Below are 20,803 nucleotides of genomic sequence, written 5' to 3'. Positions count from 1 at the left end.
TTTCTTCTTCAACACCTCTGTCCTTTCCAAGCCTTTTAGTCCCAGTCCTTTTTCTGGTGCAGTTCACATGGACTCTGACACTGGGAAAAGGCTGGGAGCTGTCTGGATATGCTTTGGTAGGTGAAAATCCTTTAATTAGTACTTTCCCAAATTTTTAATTCTAGCAAAATACATATTGTAAAACCGTACCCAGGGGGAAATCAGTTCCTAAACCTTCTGTGTCTGTTTCACCATCTCTCCTGTTTTGATTTAATGCTCTTGAGATACATGAAAAGGAAATAAAGAAGTTCATCTTTGCTAGATGGAAATGCCCCGTATTTATTCATTAAGCATATAAACCACCAATAGAATACATGATGAATATCTCTTTCTTCCAGAGCAAAGGGTTAAGCTGCATGGTGCTGATTAGCAAACCGAATTCGTGGCTGGAAGAGGAGGGTGAGCTGATACGGAGGTTCACTGCTTGTTAAGCGGAGCAGGCTCTGTTATCCAGACCTCCCTTCTCCTCCCTGCCGGCACGCCGAAGGCATTTACAGCAGCTCTGTGATCATCCCCGCTGCGTCTGCCGTGCTCCAGAGCAGCCCCAGCAAATCTCAGCCCGGGGTGAGCAGGCAGAGGCCAGGCACTGCCAGCCCAGCCCCATCCCACAGCCTCTGGGGCCATGGCAGCACCTGGGAGGCCATGGGAGACAGGGAGTGAAGACGTGCGGGTGAGGCAGAGGTCACAGCATTAAAGAGACAAAGGGCAGCTCGGGTGGAAATGCCGCTGGGCCAGGGCTGCAGTGCTGCACCCTGCTATCCCCTGAACAACAGACACATTTGGGATGGATGGAAGGGGGAAGCATGCCCTGCTCTGCCAGCAGAGCCTTCCTCTTTCTGTGCCGTGGTGAGGGTTGGAGGAGGCCCCAAAGCTCAGCTCTCATTCAGACTCCCTTTGATCCTTTTCCTGCTTCTTGTTATTTTCTGTGTGGAGAGAGAATCCCACATTTTTGGCTGGAGGGAGGGGCAGGTGCACCTAGGGCCGTGCAGGTAGGAGGAAGGTACATCCTCTGCCCTGAGTTTGCACAGAGAGCACAGCTGGAGGCATGTGTGGGATGGGGGACAAACCTGAGCACACCACAAGTTGAGAGGCACCCCTGTGTACCCATCTCCGGGCAGGATGGCCCTGGCACAGGTCTGTGAGCACTGCTGGCAGCACTGGAGCCGTGGGAGATGGGCTGGTTCATGCCAGAACTGCATGGATGGCCCCAAGGATGAGTCTGACATCACCAGCCTGCCATCCCGCTCCTCTCCTGTCTCAGCTTGCCCCAGAAGTGCCTGAGAGGCAGACTGAGGTCTTGGCATGGGTGGTGACATGGGCACCCTTGCAAATGTGCCCTGCAGCCAGGCTTACCAGTGGTTGTTACTTATAGGTGCGTAAGAAAGGTCATTTGGAAGCAGATCTCAAAACCCTTCATGTTTTGCAGCTCCTCGCTTTGTGCCTTGGCAGAAAGCACCTTGGTGATGCTATGTCTACTTCAGAGGCACTTTCCATGACTAAAACTACAGCCCCTACACCCAGCAGTGTTCTTTCTAGGTGGGCCACAGGAGACTTCCCTACGCTGTGATCTTCTGACTCTGGAGGCTTGACAGTCTAGCCCCTGGGTGATGTGTGATCACCATTTGGAAAACAGGGGTTTTTTTGGTAGGATTAGAGCTCCTTAGGCAACTAGGTTTTTGCCAGTCTGGGTGTTTGACTTTCTGACGACTATTTTTGCTGCAGAAAGTTGGCTGGTTTTTTTCTTTGAAGCTTTATATAAATTTCATTTGCTTCCTCCTAGCTAATGATTATGGCACAATTTTTCTGGCATGTGATTGCTCCACCCCACCTCAGAGACATCCTCATTCTGGCTGGGATCGGGAAATCCCTCGTCATGGCAGGGTGTGAGCACCAGCTGGCTTGCTCTTGCACAGATATGGATCAGGAGGCAGTGCCAAATGCTGCCAATTAGGAACTGCTCCTAAATTTAGATGTCCATGCTGCGCAAGTGGAAATGGCAGTTCAAGGGACAAACCAACGTCGCTGTCTTGCTATAAGGATAACAAGAGCAAAGCACTTCTAGAGCTGCACTTTCAGGGTGAAAAAGCACTGCCTGAACACAGTTTGTTTTTCCATCCTCATTAAGAAATCATTACTCTGTTGCCCTCATCATTATCAGAGATGTCTTTGGGAGACTGGCAGTCTCTTCTTGCTTCCCTCCCTCCACCCCATTTTAAAAACATTCATTGTTGCAGGAATATATCTTTCAGGGCTGTTGGCCCAACTCCACTGCTGGTGTGTAAGGCCGATTGTCTTCAGAGGAGTTACACCAAAAATGCATTTGGCCTTTTGTGCTTGGAGTATAATTGGTGGAACTGGCTAAAATCTGGGTTTGTCAGCCAGCAATTAGAGCAATAGGGACATAGTTTTCAACAAGACTAGTGATTTATACTCTACTTCAGGAGTGAAACTCAAGATTCCTTAAACTGATCTTTTCTCCCAAATATCAGAAATCTGCCTGGAGTCTCAAGTAGGGCTCGAGATAAAGAACCTTCCGTGAACTCGATCATACTTGTTGTTTATTGGTAATTACGTTAGGTAGCCCATATCATTAATCACTCTGAAAAGTTATATGTATGTTTTATATGGCAGCCATCAATATATTCACTTTGGTGTTGGTCTCAACCTACAATGGAAGAAGACTTGACCTCCCTCATTACTTTCCTGAATGTTAAATTCCCATCAGGTTAGTGTGGATTACACCCAGAGCACCAAGATATGATATATTCCCGAAGCGTGTTCCCACTGATATAATTAAGCAGTTTGGATTAGATCCTTATCTGGTAGAAATTGGCATAGCTTCTCTGAAGGCAAGAGGGAAATGGACCCTATTTTGTAATGGTTGTAGCCCTGCAGATGAGTTCCCAATGATTTTATCTATGGCTATTAAAGATCCTCTCTGGGGAGCATTTGTACAGCTGCATCTTTAGGACTCTGTGACCTCTAGCTAACCTCACAAGAGGCCTTTTTGCAAGAGCAGCCATGAAAAATGCTCCTAAAATGATTGAAAAATATGTTCATTAAAGCCGTGTGAGCGTTTTTCCTCTTCAAAAACCTTCCAAGCGTCCATCCCTCCGCGGTGTCTGCGGTGGCAGTTCCCATCTCTGGCCACAACCCCCTGCCAGCCCAGACCCTACACTTGCTGCCTGTGGCCTTCAGCAGCCACGAGAGGCTGGAAGCGAACGCCCACGTAGAAAACCTGGTATCTGTGCTTCCACACCACGAAGCACGTCAGGAGGCACACCAGGGCTGCCACCAGGTTGAGAGCCATCTGCAGAAGGAGGTACAGGCTGAGCATGCTGGTCAGGCTGCCACAGTCGGCCGCGTCCTGGTACACGAAGGTCCGGCCCAGGGGGTCTGCAGTGTCCAGTTTGCACTGGCAGGACTCCCGGATGGCATCGCAGGTGAACTTGGTCAGCTGCAAGTAGTGGTGTGCAGCAAAAGCCACTGCCAAAACACAGGCAACCAGAGCCAGGGCACTCAGGAGAAAATACAGCAGCTGAAGGAAAGGAAAAAAACAAACAAACAAAAGAGATAAAAACCCTTTTTCCAGCTTCGTAGAGACTGAGGAACACACAAGGAATGCAGCGCACGGACTTTGCAGGGAATGCATACCCACAGTGTTCTGTCTGGAGATTGGCTGCTTCAACAACTGCATCCTTATCATGAGAACTTCAGCAGGTCATCTCAAGAGCTTGCCTTGCGTGTTTTATATGAACATTGCCTCGTAATTTTGAGACCTGGGGAGAGCACCAAGGAACTGGTGTGTCTATACATCAAGAAGCTTTATAGAGAGGGAGGGAGCATTTTCCTCTCCAGTGTACCTGCATTGACAGGACTCACGGTCATCAGCTGAGACAAATTAGTGCCTGGAAGCAGAGCTGAGCAGACTGAGCCTTGGGCTGCCATCTTACCCCAGGCTGTGCTGAGCTTTAGGTGGTTTCAAGACTTTGCTCATGTCTTTATCTCAGTTTCCATGTCCAAACAAATCTGATTTATACTTGCAAATCAGGCAGTGGGGTGGCTGATCTCCTGCTTGTGGCCCTGTGGATGCAGCCAGCCTGTTTGCTTCCCAGGTCCCACTGTGGAATAGGAATGCAGATCTCCACAAAATAGTGTGTGCTGTGCTCAGTCTGCTTCCAAAACCTGTCCCACAAACTTGGGGAAGTCTTTCACAGGCATGAAAGGGCAGCAAGCACTTTCTTTTCCCCGTGCTATGGTGTGAGAAGGACAAAGGTCTGCTCGTCACCTCCACTGCTCCTCACAACAGTGGCAGCTTAAAAATAGCATGGCTTTTATCAAGGGTAGCTCTGCAGAGTCCACCCCCACAAACACATGGAAACTGGCAGCAAGTCAGAGCCTTTGACACTCCGGGATTCACCTGAGAGCTTTGGATACCAGCACATATGGACTTCCCTTTGCTTTTGATAGGTGGAACTGGCAGTTGCTGCACTGCGTACAAAATATGTGTGAATGTATATTAAAATCATGCTCTGTGTTTTGCCAAAATTGCATTTTTTGGTTCTGTTCAGCACTGTAAAAACATTTATTTTCCTTGGCGTCTTATCTGTCAGACACATGGCATGGTTGGAAATCTGTTATTTTAAACAGCAGCTTCTCTCTCTCTTTCTCTTTCTTAACCTCAATACTGCAAGCAAAATATCAATATAAAAGCATTTTTTATGACCTTGAAACTCCAAGTACGTATGTCTTGATAAAATTCACACTCCTGGTGTATTTTCTTATATCTACAGTGTGAATCAATCTTCTGTTTGGTTGCCAGCTTGAAAAAAATGAATTTTGGGATTATTGCAGGTCCTGAAGCACTATGTACATTTTCCCCCTCATATCACCAAATTCTTACTGAGAGATCTTAGTTTCCAAGACTTGGCTGCTATTAAATTTAATGACTTCCCCTGTGGCCTTAAACTAAGGGCAGCTTCAAAATGAGGGTGGCTCTTATTAAACTCAATTACTTTGCCCCTGCAGCTTTCAAGGGAGGGGTCCATGGGAAAGGTGAAGCTGGAAAATGGGGCCACCTCCTCGTATGAAGCATACAGAAGATGGAGTGCTGCTGACTGATGGACCCCCTCCAAACCAAGATGTGGTAATTCATAAGTCAATGGCATTGTTTTCAAAGATGGTGCAAATGTGTTCGATGGGGTAAACAGAAAATGGACAAACCTTGCATGTTCTGTGATATAGAAATCCTGGTGGAAGTCCTTGGATTCAGCCCAGCAGAAGGCTGAATCAGGCCTCCCTAATAGATGAGATACTAAGCCAAGACTCCACCATGTGCCTAATTCTTCCTTGGCAGGTATTTTATTTAGCTGCCAACTTCTATCCAAAGTCAGGACACAACAGCCTAATCCATGCTCCAGGTACAGTAAGGGAGAATTTTTCTGTTGTGTTCCTAAAGGGAAGGAGATCTCAGAATCTGAATACACAGGCAGCTCTTACAATAATCCTTGGAGGCAAAGGGAGATGCATGGGGGACACAGGGCAATTTCCAAAAAGCTTATTATTCTCACAAGATGTTTGCAGAGGAATCTCTCTGCAAGCTGCTGAAAATGAACACGTTTCCAAATATCAAAGGTGAGCCAAATGCAAGCACTGCCTCTGAGGGAGCACAAGACAGTGAGTGCTGAGATTCCATCAGCAGATTAATCACATGCCAGACCTGGAGGCAACTTCAGCATCACAAATACGACTGCATGGTGGGTGCTGCCCAGGAACCAGGACTTGCCACTGGAAAACTGTTTTTTAACAGCTTCAGAGAGATAAATAGGCACTGCAATTGCTGCTTAAATAGAAGGAGAAAAGGGAAGTGGGGAGAGACAGTGTACAGTGAGGTCAGAGCATGGCAGCTCATCTTCCTTCGTGTTCCTCATATGAGCAAGAGACATTTTAGCAATATTTACTGGCAATAGTTTTCGTCATGACTAAATTGAAATAAATAACAGGAAGATGGATTAAGTTCCTCATGGAAAAGGCTTCTCATAGTTATCAGAGGTGAAGGCAGAGGGGTTTTCAGAGGTGGAGCAGGAGGCCTGTTTTGAGAGCTGTGGTGGCTCAGGCAGGAGCCCCTGCAGGAAACAGGAGCTGTGGTGTGTCACAGCGTGAGCAGAGGGTGTCACTACCCCACAGGGTGCCGTGGGGAGGACCACAGGGACTGATCTGTCAAATGTCAGCACACAGCCCAGGAAGTCCACAGGGTGGCTCAAGATATTCCTGCAAGGCACTGGCTGTCCCCACTGAAGGGCACAGCCACCCTCCCCTTGGGTGGCCTCCCTTTCTCAGGGACACATGGCGTGTTGTGGGTACCCACAGCAGTCTCAGGAAGGGACTTCTGCCGAGAGCAGTTCTCACACCTCCTCCTTTAACAGGACCCTGGCCTCATGCGAGTGTGGAATGAAAGAAGAAGCTGCCAAGAGGCAGGAAGGCAGAGAGGAGAGCACAGGTCTCCTCCTGTTTTCCACCTCGAGGGAGTCACTCACAGTGGTCAGAGGGTCAGCTTGGGGGTTGACCCAAATCTCCCAGGGTGTGTGTGTGTGTGTGTGTGTGTGTGTGTGTGTGTGTGTGTGTGTTCCTCCTCTCACAGCGATCCTTGGGGTGCTTGGGGCTCTCCAGGGAAGTTCAGCCAAGATTTTCCTGTTGGGTGACGCTTGGCTGATGGGAACCAGCCACCAGTGTGAGGGCAGGACCTGGGCCAGACCCCATAAGGACAGTCAGAGCAGATTGGGCTGAACCCAACTGCAGTGCTTGATGAAGCATCAGGCCCTCAAGGAGAAAAGAACAACCCTCTGAACAATCTGTCTCATGACTACAATCTTGCATCCTCAGCCTTGTCATAGCTAATGCTCATTTTTAGAGCATTCAGAGACAGCCTTTAACTGAAATTCGAAGATTCCAGAAGTGATACTGGAGATGTAGATGAGTCCTAGGTGATCAAAGCCCTGGAGGTGAGTTTTAGCTCCTACTTTGTTAAAATAGATGTGAGCCCTTCATGCAGAAGCCATTTGTCCTGTTATCCAGCTCCCAGCAGGGGCGTGGGGCAGGAGAGGTGAACGGCCTGGGAATGATGGAGTTCTGTGGCATGCTGCAATAGGAAATGCTGGGAAGGGGGATTTTGGGGAGGAGGGTGCCTTGGGTAAGCAACAGTCCACGGGCTATTGACTCAACCAGGGAGACCTAAGCTCCAGCTCTGCCAGGTGACAGGAATGGCCCATTTGACATCACCTCGGGAGCAATTCCAAGTCGTCAGTTTTCCTACTGGGAACGATGGCTTACACTCCTTACGGTCAGGGTGTGTGGCAGAGACATCTGAGCTGCCCAGCCCGACATGCCGTTCCCAACACGAGGGATGACTCCCTTCCTGCCTGGATGCCAAATTCAATTTAGTGCTGCGGGGCAGGCAGTAAAAAGCCTGGCGTGGCAGCCCCCGCCCAGCCCAGTAACCTTCCTTGGGGGTGGAAAGGAGACAGGGGACAATGCAGAGGCAGCCACAGGGCAGGCACAATTGTTCTTCTCCCTTTCTTTCTTTAAGTACTGGAGGAGGTCGAGAAAGACACAAAAGACACACCGGGGTCTAATTTCTAAGGGAGGATGGATGGTTTGAAAAGCTGCTCCTTGCATTTTGTTTCCTTCTGCCTTTTTCCAGTTAATAATCACTGTTATTTTGTGCTGCTTGCGTCGGTATTTTTCTCGGTTATTATGTGTCTGCAAAATATTAAGAGCCCTGAAAATTACAATAATAAGGAAAAATAGCCCAGGAAAAACGGTATTAAAAACCAGAGTTCTCAGCCCTGCTCTTCTAGTTGCTCACCAGTGTCAGCAAAGCAGTTTTGGAGACAAAGGTGTGGTATGGTGCAGTTCCTCCAGTGCTCAGACGGGAATTTGCCTTGTGGAAGAATGCATGTCCCCGTGCTTTCTGAGTATTTTCCCATTAAATATTAAAACTTGGCTCAAGCGGACTCATTTTATGCCACCCTACTTCTTACCCTGCTCACTATCTCCACTTAATCTCCTTAAATTCTCTGAACACTTCTCAAATTATTCCAGCTTTGTCTATATTCCTAAAACATGGTGAATAAAATGGTATCTTGTTTGAAGTGATATTAGAGTTTCCCCTTTACAGGATACAGTTTCTTCCTTGGCTGCCTGGAAAGGAACAGAAAACTGTTCCTGTATTTCAGGTGTATTTTCACTTCTTTTCCTGTGGTTTTAAAAATATTTCCTGTATCAACTTTTCTAATATTTAATGACATGAGGAAAAAAAAAAAGTTTAAAAAATGTTAAGGTACCTTCACTGTGAACTGCACACATGTCTTCTCATCGGGTTGGTACGAAATACAAAGCATAACAAATCCCACTAAGGCCACCACACAGACCTGCAAGGGAAGAGATGTAAAATGTGTCAAGGTTAAAAAAACCCTACAAAACACAATTTTCCCCCCTGCCCCCAAGCCAAGACACCTTTCTGTGTTTGCAGGACCATAACCCAAGAAGCAGCATGGGAGCAAAGTCATCAAAGACGCAGCACAGCAACGGCCCCGGGATGTGTGTTGGGTTTTTGCCCATAAAACCATCAAAAAAGAGCAGAAGGCTTCTGAAGTTGGGCTTGCAAGCCCGAAGAGCACCATCCTATGTAGATCTGGGAGCTGAAAGGGATTTTATGCCACCCATGCAAGTCTTAAATCATTAAACCATGGTTGCCAGTGGGTAAGAAGCAGCGGAGTTTATTGCAGAGGCTTTCACCCTCTTCTGGAGTGGACACCTTACTAAAGAAGGTATCCATCTCCCCTGCAATCTGAAGCTGTGTTTTAGCCTTGTGACTGTAATTGCTGAAGGTTAAAAGTAATGGAAAAGTATTTGCACACTTGTTTATTCGTTTAGCCATCTTTATAATTAATTCTGGATTTATTTGCAGGAGCAGGTACTCACAGGTTGGCAATTTCCATGTAAGAAGGGAGGATCCTCCTCTGAGGAACTAGCCCAATAAATGTGATTTGTTTTTTTGTGTTTAGAAATCTCCATGTGTCCCCACACTGTGCTAAGCACTCCAGTCAAGCGCCCTCCTCTCCGAATTTTTGGAGGATCAGGGAGCAAACCTCACAGGAGGACTCAGGAGCAGCAGACTGCTGCTTTTTGGCAATTCTTGGCCTGAATGGAGGAGTTGGGTACCCAGGCACCAGGTGAGAGCTCCTTTGTGGGGCTGGATCTGGTCATGAGAGGCTGTGGGCAGCTGGAGCTGTGTTCAGAGGAATCTCTGCACGTTTGAGCTGCCTTGGAAAAACAGGTGAGCTGTTGGCATGCACATGGTTTTAAATGACCCTTCAGATCACACTTTTAAAGGCCATTTTAGGTGTGATGAGCCTTAGTGGGGACTTTGGATAAGATCAGGCACTGTTCTTTCAGAGGTCATGGCTACATGAAGGGCCAGGAGCAAGTCTTCATCCCCCTGCTAGGAGCATCTTGGTTACAAATGACAGTTAAATTATTAAATTCTCAGTGACTACAAGATTCTGTATTTTTTTTACCCCCTCCATTTTACTTCTGAAGTTTGGAAGAGTTGTCATTAATCTGAGGCTTTCTGCTTTCCCAGAGCAGTGGGATTTGCCCTCTTTGGCCAGAGCTGTGTGTGAGCTGCCTTTGCCAAGGTGGGTCTATGCCACAGAGATTCCTGCAGGATTGTGGGGCTCCATCACAGCTCCATCCCCACCTGCATGCCCTGGAAGTGCTGCTCACACCCAGATTTCTGGCTCTACAGGGAGTTTGACCTGCAGTGAAAAATGCCCAGCTGGCCTTTTGGACAGTAATGGATAAACACCTTCTTTTTGTGATCTGTTGCAGAAAGTATCAAACTTTTTGCATCTGCAATGCTGGTGCAAGGCCCGAGACAGCAGCCCTGCAAAGGAGAAGTACCTCCCAACACACACAGAGCCATGTCCCTCAAGAACCTGGGTGATTAGTAACACTTTTCCCCATGAAGTTTTATTTCATGTCATTTCAGTGGGACATGAATAGGAAGTATTGCCCGAGAACATTTCTAAAGAATGCGTCAGTATTATTTACTCCTTTCCATGTCATGTGTATTTATATTCTGGTCCTGTGACTTATACACGGCCTCCAATTTATTTCTTTCTTTCTTTTTATTGTTGACAGCCGTAGCTGACAGGGTTGTCTGGGGAAAAAACAACCTTTCTTGTCAAAGGTCCTTCAGTGCTGGGGTTTTTTTGCCCTGTAGTGCTTCTGTGTGACTCAACCATGTTTTATTTCTCAGGATTAATTGTCTATGTCCTTGGTCCCTTGCACTGCATATTAATCTTTTAATTCAATTAACATGCCCATAAAACTTAAATCTTAAGAGATCCTATTGCTGAAAATATCCAAATTATAAACTCCCCCAGTGCCAGTCACGGCTGAAGGAGAGAACCTGCACCAAGAACTTAAAAAACAATACAAACAAACAGAACCAAAAGAAGTTAAACACACTGTCTTAACATCATATCCCCAAAATTCATGACAAATCATAGGAGCTCCTCAGATCAAAGCTGGACCTAAGGATTTTCAGGATCTGGTGCTGAAGGATCTTGTTATGAGCAATAAATCAAATTTGCTTTGCTTCAGCTACACTAGTGGGCATTTACACTTGCATGGACTGAGAGCCAGATTTGCCCCCAGGTGACTGCCATGAGACATCATGGGACTGTTCCCACTCCTCCTTCCCCTTCCATTTAACCACAGAAGGCTGACAGAGCTGCATTCATTTCCGAGGGCACAGAGCAGTGCTGGAATTTTCTCTCTGCCATCAAATGCCTCGGACAACTTTTGCAAAGCTCCTGCTGGCTTCACGCGTGGCAGGATCTTCAGGAAGCTTCCCATACAAAGGGCTATCAGTTAAAAGGAGCTCCATTCCTGCACATGCTTTCTAAAGGTCCTCTGGGATTTAAATCATATACTCAGGGACACTTGAAGAGGCACATTTGTAGAGAGGAATTTATAAAGGATTGCACTGGGTCAGAATTCCGGCAAGTCTTGGCCAGGATATTTTGGAAAGCTTAAGTACTTCTTTTATAACAATACAGTAACATTTTTACCTTTTTTTTTTTTTTTAAACCAGAGATGTGTGTTTTTCTAAGTGGCAGTAAAAAATAACATGGCTGAGAATTATGACCCACATATGTTTAACATTTCAGCTCTTTAAAGGTAAATTCGCTCCTTGGAGGAAACTAAAGTGTGGAACGTTTATATAGGAAACAGCTCTATGCTGCTATTTTATACATTATTAATAGATCAGCTTTGAATTACACCTGTGAAGTGTAACAGAATAACTATAAAAATCCACTGATAAGTATTTTTTAGGAGCCTCTAAGTGACTACAACAGCTGCAGGCATGTTACAGGTGCTGTTGATGCTGATTGCTAAGCAGCATTAGGTAATCCTGCATCCTGGTGCTGCAACAGCCACTGCCACATCCCAGTGTGAAGCACACATTTCCCATGCCTTATTGACTGAGCACACAACAGAAAATGCAATTGAACCCACTCCAGCACGTGCTTGCCACCAATCGATGTGCATTTGTTACACAAATAAAACAGATTCTCTGAGACCTGCAGGACAGCACTTAATTAGATCAGCTCTGGTCAACTGTTATCCAGAAACCCAGGAATTTGCATTTCTGTGCATATTTCAACTCGAGTTTATTTCAAGATCCTACTTCAAAATTTCCATATGGACTAACACACCCCTTGCCGAATAGGTAGTGACGTGAAAGGTTATCCAAGGGAAGAATTTAATTTTGGAAAGCACTGCCTAGAAAAAGACCCAAATGTGATATAGAAGTATTTAGGAAAGGTAAAGATTTCATTTTGCTTAAGGCATACCCTGTGAAATCCCCCCAGTTCACAACCCAAGAGAACAGCTATTTACTAACACTGGCTGAAGAACTTAAATATTTAGGCTGTACAAAATTTATAATATTTCTTTTTTTGTGGGAAGCAGTAGACATTCCTCCCAATGGGCTGAAAAGTGAATTAAGAATTATTGGTTTTTTTAAGCCACAATCAAAATAGGAGGACAAATTTTCCAGCTTGTTCCTACCCCAAAGAAGGCAGGAACCTGTTGCCATGTTATCCCATCTGCTCCTGCAAGGATTCAGCACAAGGTGTACGAAGAGCACAAGGACACCACGTGGCAAGGATGAGGAAGGTTATGTGTAATTAGGGGAAATAAGAACACGTAGGGCACAAATTTCCGCTGTGGTTTGCACTCATTATCTTTGCACGCTGACATATTCATGTGGTTTGCTTTATTCTGACAGATTTCAAAACCACAGATTGCTCTAATCCTGTCTCCATCTCTCCCTTGTATGCTTGTGAAACTGGTTTTCCTTTTGTTGTTGCTACAATTTTAGCCCAAATGTAGAATAGGTGGTTTTCTCTAGCAAACTACCTCCTACTCAGAGCATCCTGAAAACCTTCACTGGTGAAGCAGGAGGGTTGGGAACATCCACCAAGAAATGAAGGCAGGAGATAAAAACCTGGCCCTAAGGAGCATCTTGGGTCTGTGCCACATCACAAGACAAATGCTGCAAAACTCACAAAGACACGGTATAGCTCTATATACGGGAGCTTTGTTAGCGAGAACCTCCTGCTATAATTTTCAGGGGCAGAAAACAAACACACCGCAGGACAAAACCTCTCCCAGGTACACCTTGCAATGCCACACAGCACTGCTGAGACCCACAGGAGGACTCTTCCTATTTAATAAGAATGTAAACTCAAACTTCAGGAGGAAAATTGCTGTTAACAGAATTAGGAAGACACTTCCTTTATGGACAAGTTGTTTTGTATTGCAGTTGCTCACTTGGAGACACTGGGGATCTTTCTGCTTTTAGGGACACAGGTAAAGAATGATCTCTTGCAGCTATCTCTGGATTTCTGGCTCTCCCTCACAGGTGAGGCTTAACAGTTCTCCCACCTTATCAGATATGGCAAGGCTTAGCTCCTGTCTACACCTTTGGAGAAGCCACTTTATCCAAGTCTAGCACTCCCACTGGACACAGATTTTGATGCAGGAAAGAACCTGTCCCTGTTGGCTTTGCCATTATAAACCTGGATCACCTCTGGTGCCAGACATCTCTACAGGTTGTTGCAGACAGCAGCACTGAAGTTGATTTGCTTTACGAGCTCTGAGGAAGCTGTGATGAAAGTGGGTGCTGCAGGCAGCTTTCACTGCCAGCTTTCATCAGCCTCAGGTCAGCCTGGGTCTCACTGTCACACATGAAGGACGTCACATGTCTGCAACACAGAGGTACTGTGCCCTAATTTATTTATTTTTTTTATGCCTTATAGACTCCTTGTTAAATTTAAGGACAGCTTAGTTGCATGTAAATTAATCCTGGAAATAACAGCTATAAGAATAATAATGACAAACACATGGATTGTGGTTGCAGGCAAAGGCCATCATCATCTGGGAAATCATTCTTTTAACAGCCATAAACAATAACTGGGCATCCCTGCCCCACCTACAGAATAAAATAATGTTGTCTTTACTACAGGTCCCTTCAAGCCATTCAATAACACCCCCTGGCAGATCCACAACTTTATCTTAAAACCTGTAAAGTCATCAAAACCCTGCAAGAGCATCCACAATCAAATGAAATACTATTTTTTCCATAATGATCTTTGCTGTTTAGGTCAGTTGCTCATCACTTGTGCTAAGGCAAGATTTAATTCCCTCAGCAAAGGCTACGATCGCTTACACAGCCAGGAGCTGCAGCAGCACTCCATTGCTGCTGTTGAAACAAAAATACAGTCATGGCTGAACAAATGCCTGAGGGATCAAAAAAATAGAATAAAATTAGGAGTTCACAGAGCCAGCAGTGATTTTCAGCCTGAGAAGTGCAGCATGGCTGAGAGTACTCGTGAACACCACCTGTGTGGGATGTGTCTGTGACTATGAAAGCCACCATCTCCACAGTCATGAGGCTACCTGGGCTAGGGAAACCTGTTTGATATCCCTCTCCAAATTTTACCAAGGCTTTTTGCACAAATTCCAGCCAGGAATTCTGCAGTTAAACTGTGGGCTAAGCCATTAGACCAGCCCCTGGCCAGGTATCAGACACACCTCAGGTGTGCAGTTACCTTCTCAAACCATTCCTTCAGAATGTTTGAACATTTCTCCCCATCAAAGTTTTCCACTCTACACTTGAGCAAAACAAAAGTGTGAATTTCAGCTAATCAATGCACAGCTACTCTTGGAAGAGGATGAGATTTAATGGCAGAGAGTACACTCTACACGTGGCTCTAAACAAGCACTGGCCTCTTCTTCAAGGCAGTCCTTTTGATGTCTGCCCATGGAAAACTGAAGCTAGCCTGTACCAAAAAAATAAGGATGCCTGCATGACTTTTGATAGCTACTTTTATGGCATCAGGTTTTAAGAGTTACCTTCTTTAGAAATTGAAAACAGTTTCCCTAAAAACAAGCAAAATTAATAGAGACATAAACATTTCTGATTCCAGGTAAATGAAGGTAAATTAAGCTGCTTTTTAAGCTAAAAGACTGCCTGCCTTTTGCACCACACAACCCTACATCAGCATCACCTCCACCAGGGCAGAGAAGCCAACATTTGAGCACTGATGCCAAAAAGCCACAAGCCACGGCCACCCCTTGAGTGAAGCTCAGGGACCCTCTGGCCTGGGAAACACCTGGGGAGATGGAGCAAGGAGAAGTGTCAGAGCTTCTGGGCTGGGGGCTCAGCCCATGGCAGATCTTTTGGGATGCTTTTCGCAATAAAATCAGTGACAGCTGGAGCCAGAGTTGGCGCCTTGAGCTGCTAGTGAATCAGCTTTTTAAAAATGTTTTTAAAAGTCCTAATTTTATGAACATCTATACATATACATTTAAAATAGCTTCCAAAAATAATAAACACCCTGGATAATCATTTCTGATCAGCACTTCTGTAACTTTCTTAACTCCCTGAGTCTGCAAAACAGGGCTGAAAAGGGAGTTTGCCCATGAAAACTCTGAAACTCTCCACTTTTGATCGCAGTGGAAATAATCTAAAGTAGGTTTTTCAAGGAGAAATACATCGTTACTTCTTCTGGGTGTCAAAAGGCCACAAGCTAATGAAAAAGAATGAAAAGGATACCATTAATATCTACTGTCTCTGCAACACTTTTCATCCCAGGATCTCAAAGCAAGGGGTGACGGATGGCCACTATTAACCCCACTTTGCAGGGAAAATAACAAAGTCTTAGCAAGGTTAAGTAACTTGCCCAAAGCTATGCACCAAGGCAGTAGCAAAACACAGGAAAAAATAAAGCCCTGCACTCATGGGTGGGTTTGTGAAGAGTTTGTCCAAGCTCCTTGCAAAGCAAGACTGCCAGGGAGTCCAGCCTGCAGTTTGGGGAGCTCAGAACACGTCTCAGGCAACTGCTCCAGACCTGGGCATCTTCACTGGCTCCAGGCAAGTTAAACAAATGCTACCCTCACTACTGTTAACTTCATTTATCTGCCTGTCCTTAGCAATGGAGGAGTGACTTTTTATGGGGAACAGGTTGCTGAAGCCAAAGCAGAAGTGGTAAATCCTGTAGGCTCCGTGGTTTCTGTCCATAAAATTTTCCTTTGGTTTCTGACCCATGCCCCCCACATTTGGGACTAAATACATTATGGTTTTAACTGGGTTTTAACTGGTTTTCATGGTGAAATGCTCTTGGTGCAATGGAGGTTGCATCGTTTCCTTCTGCAGAGGCTCAGGAGGGAAGGGCCGATGCTCTGGGGAGGGAGCCCTGCAGGCTTGGAGCCCTCTTCCACTCCCTGTCAGAGGATCACTGGCCACATTTATTCCCCAGGATGGTGAACCCAATCCCTGGCCTGCTCCAGCCTCACAAACCTACAGAATCAGATTTTGAACCCATTTAATTCAGACTGCCTTGCCTGGTTTTCCTCGCTAGCATTTTCCACTGGCTGCTCCTCTAAAAACAGTTCCTTTCCATTCATGGTAATGCACTGAAGCAGTTGATTTTCAGCAAGGAATGTTGTCACCATTTTGCCACTAATAAAGAAGAAAAAAAAAAAAAAACCAGCTTTCAATCAATCAGGGTCTATTTAACACATTAGCAATTTTCCTTCATTTTTCTGTCATCCTGCATTAACAGCCGTGAGGTCAAATCCAGCCTGGTGTAATTCCAAAGGAGTAACACCAGGAACAAGTTTTACCCATTAAATCTAATGTTGCTAAAAAGGTCTCGATAATAGATTATTTTAAGTTCTTGATTCAGAATACTAATCAAGTCCTTTAGAAAGAGCACTTGAGTGGGATGCTACTACAACAAATATGCTCTGATATTTTTCACCACATCTTTCTGTCCTGTTGCTCATTTCTGTGTGAATACATGAGTTTTGGGAAGTCACTTTCTGCCGTGAGGTCTGTTCTGAAGCAGCACAAAGGTCAGACATCTAACACCTTCCATGCAGCCCAAAAACCAGTCCACAGGACATCCAGCCACATGCAGGTCCTAGCCAAGGGTTCTCCTTCATGGAGAAGTTTTCTTCCAGCTCTCCAGCGGCCAGTCCTCAGCACAGTCCTCAGCACAGCTCACCAGCAGCCTCCTGTGACTGCACACCTGGAATTTCCAGCTCAGCAGCTTCTGGCCATCTCCACCTGATGTCCCACTGGGCATCAAGTCCCTCCATGGAGACACCACAGCACAGGAATGAAGTAAATGCAGTACTTTGTGGCACCTCTGCAGTTTGCCCCGCAGATGTGCTTTGCACTGCTCCGTGGTACCACAGCCAGTGCTCCACATGGGCTCTGCTACTGGCCCTGCCCCACCACTTCATCCTCTCCTTTCTACCACCAGTTTTTACTTCCCTCTGACCTAGCACCAGGTCCCTCCTTCCCTTCTGCTTTGGGCTGAGGGTACAGGAGAGCACCATGGTTGCCCAGGAGCCTGCCTGGCCAGGTGGCCCCAGCAGACAGTCCCTGTCATCACCCTGAGGGTAAATAGAGGGGCACCAAAAGCCATGTTGAGCCAGGAAGGAATCGAACCACGCTTGAGTGTGCTGGTGATTCAGCATCTCACCAGAGTCCCCCAGGTGAGAGTCACCATCTGACTCAGAGCATAGGTGCAGTCACCCTTCCCCACAGGGCAGCCTGCACTGCTCCTCCCAACAGCCAGAGCACCCTGCAACATGAACCAAAACTCCCCCAGCCCCAGGAAATGTTTCCCCAGGGATTACCCTGGTGGCGAGTGCAAAACATGACCTCCAACCACAGCCACAGAGAATTAGCTCAGGAACACACATGGAGAATTATTCCTGATTTTCAGGGGGGAACTCTGAAAGTGCCTGAGCTTTGCCTCGTGTGGGCATCTAAATGTCACCACTGCTGGCAGCTGCTGCTGAAAACAACAGGGGTTAGAGCTCTGTTTTCAGAAAGCAGTGACTTCGGTGGAGCTTCAGGCCTCCCCAAGCGAGGCCAGCCATTTGTGGACATCTCAAATGAATGCTGCTCGGGCCCTGATGACATTCACATGGGCCAGGGGCTGCTTCACGGCTTTTCTCATATCCCTGTCTGTACATTAGTTCAGTCCAGCTCACTCTTTCCCCATTCTTTTCTACTGAAAAAGCTATTTCAAATCTGTGATAGCAACAGTGCTGTCTGGAAAAGACATAACCTGACCTCCAGAATCCTCAAAATAAACAGCATGAGTGAACACGCCACATACTGCTATTTTATCATCTGTATTCCCTCCTGGTTTGTAACAGCCAAAACTTCCCAGGAGGGAATTCCTCTTCCAAGCAAGGGCAGGCTTTTGCTCCACAAAACACCACTAAACTCTTGGATACCTCTTCAGTCAGAAGAGAAACATGAAGAGATGAGTCAGAGGAGCTCTTCCTCTGGGAGCTCAGACCCTGCTCCTTCCACCCTCTGAGGGGGTGCTCAGCAGGGTTAACACAGCAAGCGCCAGTCAGTTCAGATGCTCAGATACCAACAACAAATTAATTTGTTAATTACATTTACAGAAGATGCTCCCATAGCTGTTCGGGACTTTGAGGGCTTTGAGAAATCTTTTCTCAAAGAAAAGTACTTAGTACCTAAACAAAATTTATTTGCTGGGAATTCTTACAGTCTGACAACACCCAGAACTGTGCTAACACATCAGGGCATATTTTCAGGACACATTTTCCTGAAACCTGTTGCCTAGGGAAGAAACCTGCATGCTCAATTATATCCATGGCCTATGCCAGGCTAATAATCACTGGCCCCGTCCCTCCACGGGCAAACCTCATGTCCTCAAGCCCACAGCCAGCAGAGTCACACCACGGATGGCACCACACACCCCGTCCCCACCTCTGCAGGGGTGGCTGCTGCTGGGGAACAACCCAGGCTTCCCCAGCAGGGATGCCTCTGATTTACACCCAGCAGGACGCTGCCCTCTGCCCAGTGCCCCCGGCCCACGCGGTGAGGCTGGAGTGTCACTCCAAAGTGACTTGGCAGGAGCCACCAGCAGGCTCTGGGATGGGCTCCTTGTCCCCACCACGTCCACCGCTGCCAGCCCCTTCCCCACGGCCACGTGCAGGCAGGAGCAGCAGTGGGAAGAGGGTTAAATCCCAGCGGTTCTCCAGCACAGCACAGCGAGGAAGCTCCGGAGACACACATGGCTCTCTTTCCCCAGCTAAAAGTTGCGAGTTACGGAGTTATGCTCTCACTTCCAAAACCTCACGGTTATGGTTTGGTGGGCAAAGAGGGTAGGCAGCGAAAGAAATTAACATTTCTTTTCAGCATCACCAGGCAGGAGCTCACTGCAAAGCACAAGCTAGTACATACATTGAACAGCAACCCTGTATTTTATTTCAGGTATGTTGGGTATTGCAGGGAAGACTACGAAAGGCTGTGTTATTCTGCAGGAGCAGTTTTCCTTGGGAAAGTATAGCCAGACACTTAATCCCAGGAATATTTATAGTTAGCATAACTCAAATGGTGTTGTGCATGCAGTTGGTTAGTCTAAAGTGGAGCGTCATGCAGCTTGCATTAATGCTGGCAAAGGCACTTTATGGAGAAACAGACTGTATGCTTACAATTATCCCAGCCCAATATGGAGTGTCTCTGACTAGCAGAGAGGAACTGATGCCTGCCATAAGGAAGCCCAGCACTGTTACAGAGGTGCCTAAGGCCAGCTGCAGCAACGCCAGCAGCAGCGGGAAACGGCAGCCACAACAAGTGTGGGATTCCTCCTCCTGGCCCGTTTTGGGATCCCCCTTGGCTTTCTTCTGCTTCTTCTTCTTCTTCATCGCGGACTCCTGCGTCGAGCCGGTGCTTTTCTCCCCTCCGGGTGCCTTCCCTGTCTGGCTCTGGGTATTTGGGGACGTGCTGTGCTGGGTTTTCTTCTCCTCCTTCCCCATGCCGGCGGATTTGGGGCTTTCACGTGTGTGTGCGCGCACGCCGAGGGGGCGAGAGCTTTCTGCCCCCCAAAGCTTCGCTTTGTGCCGGCTGACTTGTTCCTGGTATTTGAATCAAGGAGGCTGAACAAATATGGAAAACATTTGGAAGCAGATTGTCAGAGCTTCGAAATGCCACATATAGCCCGGAGAAGGGGGGGATGCAAGGGGGTAGCGAACTGCCAACAGTGCGGGCGCCGGCCGTGCGCGCACAGGGCCGGGCGTGCGCGCCCGCACGGCTCCACAGGTGCCAGCGCACCTCCGGGGCTGGGGCACGGGCAAACAGCAGGGCAGGAACTCCGCACGACCGGCCGTGAACAGCAGGGAAATCTGCCTCGCCGGGGAGCCGGGAACGCTCCGGTGCCTGCGCGGGGAGCTCGGGGCACCGCGGCTCCCCTGGGGGCTGCCGGCAGGCAGAGCCGGCCGGGGGCACCCGCAGCACCGTGCCCATTCCACACACCCCCTGAAGAACTTTAAATAGGTGCCCGTGGCAGGGAGCTGATTGCACGTATGGAAAGCACGAAATTAATACAAGTTGAAGTGCAAGTTAATGTCCCGGGGAGCCAAAAGGGGTCCTGTCTCTTCCCAAAAGTTGCAGAAACACGGCTAGTTGTGTTTTATGATGAGACAGACAGAGACCAGCAGTGAGGACTGGTGCTTCTGGGCCGGCAGCGATAGAGCATGGAGTGAACATCTGCAGAGTGTGTTTCCAGGGCTGCAAGTTATCCATACCAGAAGATTGTTTATGTTACCTAAAAGAGAGAGGGATGTCTTATTGTGGGCATGTGGTCACTGCGCTTCGTCCATATGTGGGCTCAGGCTGCTGCTTGGAGACAGCACGGCAACAGAAGTGGTGGAATTTCTCCTGAAATACTCAAAAGTTGCTCTCTGTCTGAATCCAGCACTGGGGAACCCTGGCAGAGCCTCTCAGACACTGGAGGGGCTTGCCCATGGAGGGGGACTGGGGTGTGCAGAGGCTGAATTCTGTCTCTGTGAAGAGGAGGGAGCAAGAAGAGGAGGGTGCTGAGTGATGCTGTGCCGAGGCTGTGCCGGCAGCCCTGAGTTCAGCCAGGCCATGATGCACAGGTCCTGCAAGGGAAGACCAAGAGAAGCAGGGAGGCTGTGGGAAGCTTGTGCTTAGCTCAGGCCAGAGGAATTACTCAAAAGCTTAGGGGTAAACAGGTGCTTGACTGCTTTGCTGGCCCGGGGCCGAGCGTGTACAGCCCGATGTACGACATTGCTCCTCCATGCGTGCAGCTCCGTGTCCCTGCTGGCA

General features: G+C 47.4%; 1 protein-coding gene across 1 annotated transcript; it reads right to left on the bottom strand.

Moving 5' to 3' along the window:
* Nucleotides 1-298: 298 nt before the first annotated feature.
* Nucleotides 299-19,684, bottom strand: SSPN (sarcospan). The gene is made up of 3 exons (XM_023927600.2): nucleotides 19,168-19,684; nucleotides 8,382-8,468; nucleotides 299-3,577 (listed from the first exon to the last, which is right to left on the bottom strand). The coding sequence occupies exons 1-3, from the start codon at nucleotides 19,489-19,491 to the stop codon at nucleotides 3,212-3,214; spliced, it is 777 nt and encodes a 258-aa protein (XP_023783368.2). The 5' UTR covers nucleotides 19,492-19,684; the 3' UTR covers nucleotides 299-3,211.
* Nucleotides 19,685-20,803: the final 1,119 nt, after the last annotated feature.

Source organism: Cyanistes caeruleus, chromosome 4 (assembly GCF_971803275.1).
Source record: "Cyanistes caeruleus chromosome 4, bCyaCae1.hap1.1, whole genome shotgun sequence".
NCBI lineage: Eukaryota > Metazoa > Chordata > Aves > Passeriformes > Paridae > Cyanistes > Cyanistes caeruleus.
Note: the sequence above shows the minus strand (reverse complement) of the source record. Positions and strands in the feature narration are given on the sequence as shown.

What these genes read in the sequence shown, in the direction of transcription:
- SSPN (XM_023927600.2), bottom strand. Translation starts at nt 19,491, where the DNA reads ATGGGGAAGGAGGAGAAGAAAACCCAGCACAGCACGTCCCCAAATACC. An exon ending in CATATTGGGCTGGGATAATT is followed by an intron (nt 8,469 to 19,167) that starts GTAAGCATACAG and finishes CTTCCCTTGCAG; the next exon opens with GTCTGTGTGGTGGCCTTAGT. An exon ending in GTGTGCAGTTCACAGTGAAG is followed by an intron (nt 3,578 to 8,381) that starts GTACCTTAACAT and finishes CCTTTCCTTCAG; the next exon opens with CTGCTGTATTTTCTCCTGAG.